A 12,824-nucleotide genomic window follows, 5' to 3' on the forward strand; every position below is an offset into this window, starting at 1 on the left:
GTGCAATTGACGTATACATGGCTAACTCTTTTCTTCTTAGAATCGAACTCCTGGTGTCCGAATAATTGGTGTAAGTTCCAACTTGATCATACTAGAATTGTTTGGCTTAGTGTGTTGGATTGAAAGAGTCATGTTCTCTAATCGTTTTAGATGGTTACCATGTCATCATGCTATTTGAGAATGTAATTATGATTTTCCAAGCTCGTTCCCTTATGTGTGAAATGCCTTATGTGATGGTACTTATTGACATGAATGATGATGTTATTTGAAAAAATAAAAAGGGAAAGAATTGAATTGTAAAATGTGCCCAAGTGCCAAGAACTACTTAATAAATGAGGTTGTTTGTGCTATGTAATGAAGATGGGAAAGAAATGTGAATTGAGTGGACAGTTGAAAGAGGTTATGTCTCAAGTGAGATGGCTTAGCCGATCGGGCCGAGATCGGATGCCATGCTGTACACATAGTGGCATTTGTATTGGAATTATTGAATTACATTGTGGATATGGATATGTCTCACTTGAGATGTCTTAGCCGGTCGAGCCGAGACCGGAATCCGTGTAAAAACACGGTGGCATTGTGAGTTGTGGCTTTGGCACTAAAGATTATTAATCTAAAAAGATGGAAAGATTGAATTGGAAACTATGTGATCCTTACTTGGTGTTTTCTTTGTATTTCTATGAAGTACTTATTGATTATTATGAATGCCTTCTCTTTGTTTCACTGTTCATTCTACTAAGATTGGTGTTTGCCTTACACACTGGTACTATTTGACAGTACTAACGTCCCTTTTGTCGGGGGCGCTACATCTTTGAATGGATGTAGGTGGTTCCATCGCAGATAGTGCCGATCGCAGATAGTTGTGCTCTCTTTCTCTCCTCACAGCAGTCTTGGTGAGACCCATTTCTCCCAGGAGTCATGTAGTCCTTCTTTTGTATAAGTTTTCACATTTTGAGGTATAGCCGGGGTCTTGTTGCCGGCATTGTCATGTTGCTCTTTTGTATCCTTATAGGCTCCGTAGACGTTTATGTGGGTCATGTATGTACGATGGGGTGGTCGCTGGATTGAGTTATATTTTGGAAACTCAACAATGGCATGATGTATATAAGGAAAAATTAACTAGCAACGTTTATATATTTATATAACTGATCTCTCCCCTATTTTACAAATAGTGATGCGATCCCTTTTTGGATTATGAATGAGTCGGGTAGGAAAGGTTTAATAGGCTTGCTCGACCGGGTTCACTCGGTTGAGCGCCGGTCGCGCTCCCCGAGGTTGGGGCGTGACATACTCTTCATAGTAGCTAGCTTGAATTTATCTTCGTGAGATAGTTCGCCTTCATGGCGTGTCGGTGTCTATTATCTCTGATCGGGGCTTATAGTTCATATCGCATTTTTAGAGAGACGTGCAGCGTGCGTTGGGAACACAGGTCAAGCTGAGTACAGTATTTCATCCACAGATGGACGAGCATTCCGAGCGCACTATTCAGATTTTGGAAGACATGTTACGTGTCAGTGTTATTGATTCGGGGGTCCATAGGACCAGTTTCTACCGCTAGCAAAGTTCTCTTATAACAACTTCTATCAGTCGAGCATCCAGATGGATCCATATAAGGCCTTATATGGGAAGCAATGTCGATCTCTGATTAGTTGGTTTGAGTCTGGGGAGGCTCAGTTGTTAGGCACTGAATTGATTCGAGATGCTTTGGAGAAGGTGAAGTTGATTCAGGATCGGCTTCGTAAAGCGCGGTCCAGGCACAAAAGTTATGCTGATTGGAAGGCTCGTGATGTGGCATTTATGGTGGGGGAGAGGGTTCTGTTCAGAGTTTCACCCATGAAGGGTATCATGAGTTTCGGGAAGAAGGGCAAGTTGATCCCTCGGTATATTGGTCCGTTTGAGATTCTTGAGAGAGTTAGTAAGGTGGCCTACCAACTTGCATTACCACCCAGCTTATCGAGAGTTCACCTGGTATTTTATGTTTCCATGCTCCGAAAGTACTATGGCGATCCGTCTCATGTTTTAGATTTCAGCTCAATGCAATTGGACAAGGATTTGACTTATATTGAGGAGCTGGTGGCTATCTCGGATAGGTAGGTTCAGAAGCTGAGGTCGAAGAATATTGCATTGGTGAAGGTTCAGTGGATAGGTCAACCGGTCGAGAAGATGACTTGGGAGACCGATCTTGATATGCGGAGCCGTTATCCTCATCTTTTTGGCACTTCAAGTATGTTTCTATACTCGTTCGAGGACGAACATTCATTTAAGAGGGAGAGAATGTAACGATCCGACCGGTTGTTTTGTGTATTTGAGTCTTGTTTCCCTTTTTGAAGCTTCTCATATATGCATTTATGGTTTTATGACTTACGGGGATGGTTGGTTTGGTTTCGGGGAGATTTTGGATTGATTTTGAACAATTGGTTCTTAGTTCGGAAGCTTAAGTTGAAAATATTGACCAAAGTTTGAGTTTTGTAAAAATGACCTCGTAACGGTATTTTGATGGTCCCAATAGGTTCGTAGGGTGATTTTTGACTTAGGCATATGCTCGTAATTTTATTCGGAGGTTCCTAGGTTGAATTGACTCTTTTTGCCAGAAGTTGACAATTTGAAGGTTTAGAAATTTCCTATGTTTGACCATTGTTTGACTTTATGGATATCCGGTTTGGATTTGGGTTTCGGGACTTGGAATAGGTCTGTTTTGTCATTTGGAACTAGTTTGCAAAGTTTGGTGTCATTCCGAGTTGGTTTGGTAGGAATCAGACACTTGGTTGTGATTTTAGCGATTCTTGAGTTTCATGGTGATTTTCATGTGTTTTGGTGTCCGATTCGTGGTTTCGGATGTTATTTTTGTAATTTGAGCGCACGAGCGAGTTTGGGTGAATGTTTGATGTGGATCCCCGGGGGCTTGGGTGAGTTTCGGACGTGTTTCAAATTGGTTTGGACTTGTTTCAGGTTGGTGGTGTGCTGGTGCTACAGTTATCGCAATTGCGAGCACCAGTTCGCAATTGCGAAGGGGAAAGGGGGAGCGATTTTGAGGAGGAGATTTTCATGCAAAGCTATTGGGTAAGTGATTTTGATTCACTTTTGATTACACAACATGATTATTTATGAATTTTTAACATCTAGATCATGATATTTGAAGAGAAATTTTGGGGATTTTTGACTATATTTTAAAAAATAAAAAATTGAGATTTAAGAGACGAATTGGACTCAGATTTAAAAATCAAACACATATATGGACTCATGGGGTTATGGGTAGTCGAGATCTACCCTTCGGCTCGGGTTTTGACTGGGTGAGCCCAGGGTTGACCGTTTTTTTACTTTTAGGGAATTGTGTAAAGATCTTAACTTTATTAATCGAAATTGGCTTCTCTTGCATTGTGTGATGATATTAAGTTATTTTTGGTTAAATTTGAGCCGAGCGGAGGTAAATTATAAGGGAAAAGTATTTTTAGAGTATTTAATTGGCCTAACTAAGGTAAGTATCTTGCCTAACTTTATGGGGGGGAACTTCCTCTTAGAATTTAGTCTAATTGCATTAATTGTATTATGTGGAACGACATATACATAAGGTGAAGAGTGTGTACACGGTCGTGTGTGTGGTAATTGGCCGGATTAGACCTTAGGCTATTAATATGCCTCGAATTTGAGTTTGTTTGTTACATGAAGCACTTTCATTGTTGTTCATTCCTCGTACCCTTGTGTTATCGTTGTTATTCTTGTACCTATTGTTATTGAGTCGTGGGCTATGTATTGTTGTGGATTTGGTATTGTTGATTGGGTGATGTTGTGCATGTGTGCACATGTGGTGCTAGTTGATTGTTGTGTTGTGAATGCGATGCTCATGGGGCAACATAAGGGTGGTGTGTATATTGAAGCACATGCGGCGAGATAAGGGGGCTTATACGCGTCTTGCTTGTAAGGGAAAATACTTCATTGTGATGCACACGCGGCGAGATAAGAGGGCTTATGCGTGTTAAGCTATTTAGGGAAAATGTTTTAAATGTGAAGCTCACGCGACATCATAAGGGTGATTTGCAATTATGTTATGTGGTGCTTCAGGGTGATTCTTGTGTTATTCCCATGTTGGAACAGTTTGATGATTTGAAAATGTCATTGTTTTCCTTAACTGTTTTCACTCTGTATCTTATTATCACATGCTCTTTTCTTTGTTGTTGTTTACCTTGTTTGCTTTCCGTGTTAGTTTTATGTTGATATTCTGTGCAAATTATTGTCTAGTGGGTGCCTTGACTTGAACCTCGTCACTACTCCACCGAGGTTAGTCTTGATACTTACTGGGTACCGATTGTGGTGTACTTATACAACTTTCTGCATATTTCCTTGTGCAGATCCAAATACCTCGGATCGGGTCGGTCGCTAGTGAATTGACCTAGATATTGTGGAGACTTCAAGGTATACCTGTTGTTCTCACTCGCAGGCCTCGGATTCACCTTTAATTGTTTTTCCTTACTACTGTTATTTGTATTCCAAAACAACGTTGTATTTCGAGATTTCTAGTTTATTCTTAGTAGAGCTTATGACTCTATACTACCAGTTTTGGGATGTATGACTGTTGATCATTTTCGACTATGTTATGTCATTTATCAGTTTTATTTAATAGCTAAGTTGTTTTATTCTGTTAATCTCATCATGTGCTAGGCTTACCTAGTCTTAGAGACTAGGTGCCATCACGATCCTAAAGGTGGGATTTTGGAATGTGACAAAACTCTTACAAAGGATGCACTACGTGGTATTTTCTTTTACTTTAAAATTCAATTGACTATTTTGCTGATCTTGTAGATTCATTTATTAGAGCACATTTGGAAGCTCAGTAAGTAGAAAAATAATGAAAGATATCTTCAAGGCAAAACAAGAAAGTACATAATTGCTCAGAGAATTCGTGGATCGCTTCCAGCGAGAAAGGATGTTGTTACCTCGCGTACCTAATATTGGACAGCAATACCAGAATGAGAGAAGCTTAGAATCCACGAGAAGATTGAAGGAGAGTCTGCGAGAAATCCCAGCAACTACTTACAACAGGTACAACACAAAACTTTGAATTGAAGAAGGTACGGTATTCCAACCAAAGGTGGAGGATAGGTTCGGATCTACACGATCAGACCAGAACAAAGGACCGAAAAAAATAGGTAGGAGCCTTACATGGGACCAGTAAGGCTAGATCTTATGCTGAAACCGGAACATGTACGGTTTGATCAAAGATCACGATAGAAAGAAGTAGGTTCCTCTTCTCGATTCGGGAAGGAACGAGATATGACAAGGAACAACGACCTAAATTCTCAATCAAAAATAGGTGGTTACAACTTCAATGTAAGTACTTCCAAATTAGTAGCAGTGTTAAAAGACATGGGAGATAAGGTACGGTGGCCCAAAGAATTGAGATCAGATCTTAGCAAAAAGAAGTCAAGAATTTTGTTGTAAATTTCATAATGATCACGGGCACGAACGACAGATTGCCAGCTCCTACAAGCAGAGGTTAATTATTTATTGAAAACAGGTTATCTCAATGATCTATTTAGTGAGAAAGGTAAGCAGTCTTATATGAAGAACATGGAAGAGCCACTGAAGCCCCCATCACCAAAGAGGACGGTGAACATAATAATCGGGGGACTCATGGGAAGCTAATTCTGTAAGTTTTAGAGGGAGAGAGAATAGCATTCGACGATGAGGATGCAGATGGCTTGTTCATCCCTCACAATGATGCACTGATAAATTCTTTACTTTTTCATGACACTAATGCCAAAGGAGTTTTAATTGATCCAGGTAGCTCACTGAATATTATATTACTACGAGTGGCCAACAAAATGCAAACAATTGATTGTGTAATACCCAAGGCTCGGTCTTTGTCTAGGTTAGACAATTCAAGTGTCATAACTAAGGGAGAAATTACGTTGTCCACATTTGCCGAAAGAGTAGTGAAAGATACCAATTCTAAGTGATGGATGCAGACATGGCTTACAATATGATTTTAAGAAGGCCATGGATTCATGATATGACTGCAGTACCTTCAACTTTGCATCATGTTGCCTCTAGTAGTCGTAGAGGAGGTAGGCGGGTACCTCCCCCCGCCCCAGTAGAGGAGGAAGTGGAGCGCATCGATCCAGATGCGGATGCAGTACCGGGCTGCAAGTATGACATTCGGGTTGTGCCAGCTCATGCTAGAAATTGGTACAGGACCTTTGTGCATACGGTGAGCCCCAACCGGGAAGTTGGTATTGATGACTGCAAGCTAGCTAGGAAGTACTCGGGGATATACAACAACATTAGATACCTGGGTTTTGAAATCTTGTTCCATTCCAATGAGTCGGTGAACGTGAACATGTTAAACGAGTTTTATGCCAACTGACAGCCCGAGGCCAGTTTGGATGCGGTGTATGAGGTGCAGGTGAGAGGCAAGATGATCCTCTTTTCCTTACAGGTGATAAATCAAATTATGGGGTTCACAGAGCACTCTCATAAGTTGTTCCAGAGCTTACTGCGTCGACCCCCTATCCTAATATTAGGCGCCAGCTGTGTGGCGCTGATTCTCTTACCACATGGACGCGAGAGAGTTCCACAAAGACATGAAGAAGAGCAATTTACAGTGTCCCACTAGAGTCATTCTCTGGTTGATTAATGCAAAGATCATGCCTACCCAGAACGACACCGATGTCTTCAGGTTGAAGGTGTGTCTCATTTATGCCATCTTGACTCGGATGATGTTCGATTGTTTCAAGATTATGCTTGAGCACATGGCTCGAGTATGACCACTTGGGGCTCGCCGCCTGTATTTCCCGAGCATGATCACTCGGCTTCTGTGAACGCACCATGTGGAGGAGGAGTTCCATTATGATCGAACGATTTCGGTGTTGCGGCCTCCTAAGGCCTTTCATGTCACAACTGTGATAGATCCCCCTTTTATTGTTGTTCTTGTGGATCAGAGATTACTTCGTGTCGAAGAGACACTGCAGCTGTTATTTGCTGATATGCCTTCGTGCTACTCCGGGGAAGACTGACTTGGCAGAGCTACAGAAGGACCCCCTGTCACGCCCAGAACTCGGGGAGTGCGACCGACGCTCACCTGAGATAACCTGGTCAAGTAAGCCTACTAGATGCCTTCTACCCAACCTTGCCCATTAACCCCTAGCAACTGGTTCTTTCAATACCTCCTCGCTGCCTCAAACTCGTAGGTTACTCGTATGGAAAATGAGACATGACGAGGAAATTAGCTTCCTATCTTGAGCTCTATCGCACGATCTGGAGTACCAAAGAAGTGTGAAATTCTTAAATGTCCAAATATCCTCCTCATTATAGATGTGGTCAACAACACACTGATAAGAAGGACTCTACAAGACATGGCTCCGAGATATCCTAGGACACTTTAAAACCTTAGGCTCTGATGCCAAGTTTGTCATACCCCCGAACTCGGGGAGCGCGACTGGCGCTAAACCGAGATAACCCGGTCAAGCAAGCCTGCTAGATGCCTTCTACCCAACCTTTCCCATTAACAATATAAGAATCAGTCGCCAGAAATATACATGAGAGAAGTCAAGTGCTCCCATTCTTTTCCATTAATCAAGGAGATTCATTTACGACTTCCAAAATATTACAAGTTTATAGATATGATGAAAAACATATTTTCCACATACCAACACTTCTAGTTCATTACTCAACATCAAACCCCACCCACAACCTGTTTACGGAGCCTCTAAGTACAATCGAAGAGTAGTATGGAAGTGCCGGCAATAAGGACCCGGCTATACCTCCAAATACAATGTACAACTCAAATGACATTAGGCCTGGAATAGAGTAGGGCTTACCAAAATATGCTGAATAGAGAGTGACTTCTAACGAGGACCAAAGCTTCCAGTTGATGAACCACCTGCATCCATTGAAGATGCAGCGTCCCCGGCAAAAGGGACGTTAGTACAAATAGAATAGTACTAATATGTAAACCTAACTGTCCTCTTTTAAAATAGAATGCCAATGTAAGAAAAGGAAAACCATGGAAACATCAATCAACAATCAATGATATCCAAATTCCAAGATAAAAAACATAACAATTTCAAAATTACGAAGATAATATTTTATATTTTTGGTTGGGAGATCTTTAGCACTGATATACCACTGTTCACAATATCACCGTACTTTTAGAATGGAGTCCGATCACGACCCGATCGTCTAGGCCGTCTCATCCGAGACATCAACCACAGTCACAATCTCGATCATAATTTCAATTACAATTTCCAGCACAATCACCACCATGTGTGCGGCATGGCATCCGATCACAACCCGATCGGCAAGGATATCTCACCACAATGCCGTGTGGATCGCCATCATCATTTTTTATCAATCATCTCATCCCAATTAAGGGAAATAATTTTATCACATCAATCTCATCCCAAATAAGGGGAATAATCACAATCTACTCCTACACCGGCACGTGTAGTCTCAGGCTTAGATTATTTCAACCTACCCTTCCTCGGTGACTATCGATACTCCAAAAACACTTTTGATTTGCATATAAAGGAAACAGAAGTACAAATTGCATTTTACCTCATAACCTTTCATACCGTATATAGCTTCATTGGTACTTTTATCTACTTACAACATCATTATTTCATTGGCTCTCTTGGCCATACATATGATTCATCATTCATGGCACGATGTTCATATTTCATATTCCACACTTTCATTTGTTTCCTTTCATGGATCGTCATCATAAATATCAACATATATAATATTCCGGAAATAAAAACTTTAAGTTCATTAGAAATGAAAAATTTAAGCACAATAGATTTCTTTCCAAGAAATGGAGTAAAATGATTGGCAATCGATGCGCAAGTTAAAATCATAAACAAGTAAGACACCATTTATTCTTGAAATACTTTTCCCCAAAAAGGACAATACACAATTTCTACTCACGAATATATAAGAACGCAAAACACATTGAAAATACTCACAAAGCATAGCATTAGTTAAAACATCCACATTAGGGCATGACTTGAGGACATAAGCTTTTAGGTAAATCTACTTTTCAAATAATTTTGGAACAGTTGAATCAAGGCTTATTTCTTGACCTTTCTCACATCATTTCATTTTCTTGGCACCACTGGACATAAGTATAACTTTCATTATCGGCACGGTGGCCACACATTACATCTTCAACCCATTTCTTTCACTTTCCAGCATCTTTATAGATTATCAACAATAAGGCATTTTAAATCAAGACTTTAGGTACACATAGGATCAATTAAGAGTCTTAAGCACATCGAGTTTTTCTCCCATAATTTGGCATCATAACTTTCATTTGAAACACGACTCAAAGTCATAATATTTTAATACACATATCATTCTTGGACACATTCCCGAAGGATAACATAATGTGATAGGAACATTTGGAATACATTTTGAATACATAATTCTCGACACTTTGCTTACTCGGGACAATCAAATTTATTGGGAACAAATCGGAACATGGGAATAAAGAACTTGAGCCAACCATACTTGAAACTTACTGGAACATCATGAAATTCAATTCTAAGAGATTAGTTTAGTCAACATACCTCGATTGAGCTTTCGTTAGAGTTGTTACAATGTTCCACTACCCTTGGCAATGTCAATCTATAGAAACATGGTCAAATTGGACCATCATTAGGAAGGGTTTCATAGCATCTAGCTCACTTAGGGATTTTATCAAACACTAGTAGGCATGAATCTCTACATCTCCTAACCATAGAATTAGTTCATCCAACTACTATCATTTACCGGCAATTTATCCCACCATCATTATTAAAAAATTCATAACTTCCAACATCATATACATGATCATACATCCACACCCAACCAACAAAACTTCCATCAAATAATCACCTTTCAATCTCTACAATGGTTATGTATTTAAATTGGGAACTTATGGCTTCTAATCACCATACCATAAGTTCCAATACTTAATTCATACTCATATTCCCATAATATTTCATACGTGTAAGTCTAAGTGTGTATGATTACCTTTTGGAAGAAATGTTGCAAAACCCTCATTTGAGTAATTGAAGAAAGTTCTTGAAGAGCTATTTATTTTATGGAGGATTGAGTTAGTTTTAGGGTGGAATTGATGGAATGAAACAAAACATTAGTCGGGATTACTCACATTAAAGATGGGGGGGAGTTAGGGGTCTTGATAGAGTGGAGAGGAGCTCCAAGAATCAGCCAAGAGGAGTGGGGGAAGTGAGCTACCGAAATGCTCTTTATAAAGGCTTCAGGCCTAGCTTGTCTATCCTCGTGCGTCGCGCGGACATGGACGAGCTCTCGTTCAAGTTTGCGTGCTGGGGCAATACTTCATTGTTTTATTGAAATTGTTGGGGGTCATGGATCGTTCAAACCCGCGCGGCGTACGAGTTCAAATGAGCTGCCTAGTTGTATCCTTTCTATATTTCTTGTTTTCCAACTTACCCTCCATTGATACCTTGCTATGATGTAGACCCCAATTCACTTCCAAACTTTCATATAAGTATGAAACCATGATTACACGATGTTACCCTCATCCATAGACATCTAGGGTACACAAGCGAAAAGTAGAGATCTCGAGGCATGATATAGCGCCTTAAACCCTTAGCAAAACTTTCTTTGTTCCAGCTGCCTCATTTTAGTAATTTGATCATAACTTCTTGTAGAAATATCCAAATGACAAATGGTTTGACGCTTTCGAAACTAGACTCGAAGGGCTATGCTTCAGGGAAAAAATTCATGGAAAATATCCTTTTGCTATAAGAGTAATTCCTAGTTATAATAAGATGTTGTGCAAATTGAGACATCCTTTCCACTTAATATATCCAACTTGTCCCACACAAATTCTTCCCACTCACAAACCTCCTTAATTTGTTCCAACACACCTTAAACAAATATTTTTAATTAAAAATGATGTGGTTCTATCCCATAGGTCTCCTTTAATACTCGAAACGTTATTCCCAAATACCGTTGGCTCACTTTAAAATCTTAAATCATTAGGAAATTTTAACGGGGCCTTACATTCTCTCTCGCTTAGGATCATTCGTCCTCGAATGAGGGTTAGAATCCGCCATAGACACCCAATGTGACTTAAATCTTCATCCACACACCAAAAGCTCCAAACTTTGGCTAACTCCCCAAATTTCCAGAAATTTCGATAGAGTGTGCTATAGCCCACGCCTTCCGAGTGGGCCGTGCCCCCCGCACTCGGATCACCTAAAAAGTTTTTGGGCCATCAAATAAGACCTAAGGAACCATAGTCACCTTCCCGCCATGATCGTTTCTCATTTTGTGCATTTTTCGGCCAAACAACTAGAATTCCGCCCGATTCCCATATTTTCGTGTGCTATACCCACGCCTTACAAGTGGTCCCGGGTCTCAGGACCCCTATCGCCTAAAATTTTTCCGGACTATCAAAAAAGACCTAAGGAACCATAGTTACCGCCCAGCCATGATCGTTCCTTATTTTTTTCCTTTTTCTCCCCTGTATTTGGACCTATCCACCTGTCAGAGAGCCCCAGAAACCACTCTTAACAACACATCCACAACCTAATGAAATATCACAACATACAAATAACACCAATCTCAGCATTACAAGCATTACATCACCAAAAAGTGGTAGCTCAACATAAGATGTACATGTTTAAATCATAATACATAGGAAGTTCTTTTTTAACCACAACCATTAGGTTATATAAACAAGTGGGAATATTTTCTTTCCACAACATCCTTGGCCTTCGAGGTAACCTCCTCGACTCATAGACTTCGCCGTAGCACTTTAACGGAGGCGATCCCAACTTCCGGACTTATCTAACAAGGATGACAATTAGATACCCCTCATAAGCCAATTACCCATTAACTTCACCTTCCATAGTTTCCACTGGAGCGACTGACAAAGGATTTCCAACTAACTTCTTAGACATAGACACATGAAACACCGGGTACATGGAGGACAATGATGGGGAAACATCATACTCTTAGTTTGATCTATTTCCTTCAAGATTCCATAAGGCCTAATGTGACTACACCCACTTTACCTTCCTTCACAATTCACCTAATATCTTCATGGAGAAAATTTTGAGAATATCCCGTTTACTTCCTTCAACTCTAAATCTCTACGTCAAACACCCAAACTAAACCTTTGGCAGCCTTCAACAATTATTCTAAGATGTGCTAGCCTGAATATGACCATAAAGTCTCCTACCCGATATGTTTGATCATTGAATGATGCTTCTTCTTTGACATGTTTGAACCTTCAACCCCAATAGATTTAATACAAAGAGAAACAACGGGGTTTCAAAATACATGAAGTTACGTTACGCTCTTAACAGTATTTGACACAAGAAATCTATGCCACAAGCCCACGAGGTTGAAAAGGAGGTTGAACACTTGTGAGATTATTATCATTCTGACAGCTTAACCCTTCACGATAGTTGATCCTATATGAGAGGACTAGAGATACGGAAAACTTGTCTTTCAAATCAATATGCTCATCATATGTGCCAGAATCTGAAACATCCACCTGAAGTGGGGACAAAAAAGTTGCGGTAAGGCTTCGTAACTTTCAACCACACATAAGTGAAACCATGTAGCTAGGACATCTTAATGTTGGGATGAAATCATATATTGGTTAGAGAGAATGAACACTTTGCTATGAGCTAGACATGTTTTTGCCATAAAAACTCTCAAGCTGCAATACTAGGCTACTTCATGGGCAACTACAATACTAAGAACAAAGTGAGTTACTCACTGAGGCATGATCTAGGTGGACATGAAAGTCATACTGAGATGGGCAAACAAAAAGATCTTCCTGTGACAAATTTGTG

At 40.2% G+C, this 12,824-nt stretch overlaps 1 protein-coding gene across 1 annotated transcript; it reads left to right on the forward strand.

Annotated features, from left to right (window-relative positions):
- The first annotated feature begins 1,596 nt into the window (after nucleotides 1–1,596).
- LOC138901374 (uncharacterized) lies at nucleotides 1,597–2,091 on the forward strand. Its single transcript, XM_070189131.1, has one exon. The coding sequence runs from the start codon at nucleotides 1,597–1,599 to the stop codon at nucleotides 2,089–2,091; it is 495 nt and encodes a 164-aa protein (XP_070045232.1).
- The last annotated feature ends 10,733 nt before the right edge of the window (nucleotides 2,092–12,824 follow it).

This window comes from Nicotiana tomentosiformis, chromosome 11 (assembly GCF_000390325.3).
Source record: "Nicotiana tomentosiformis chromosome 11, ASM39032v3, whole genome shotgun sequence".
Classification (NCBI taxonomy): Eukaryota; Viridiplantae; Streptophyta; class Magnoliopsida; order Solanales; family Solanaceae; genus Nicotiana; species Nicotiana tomentosiformis.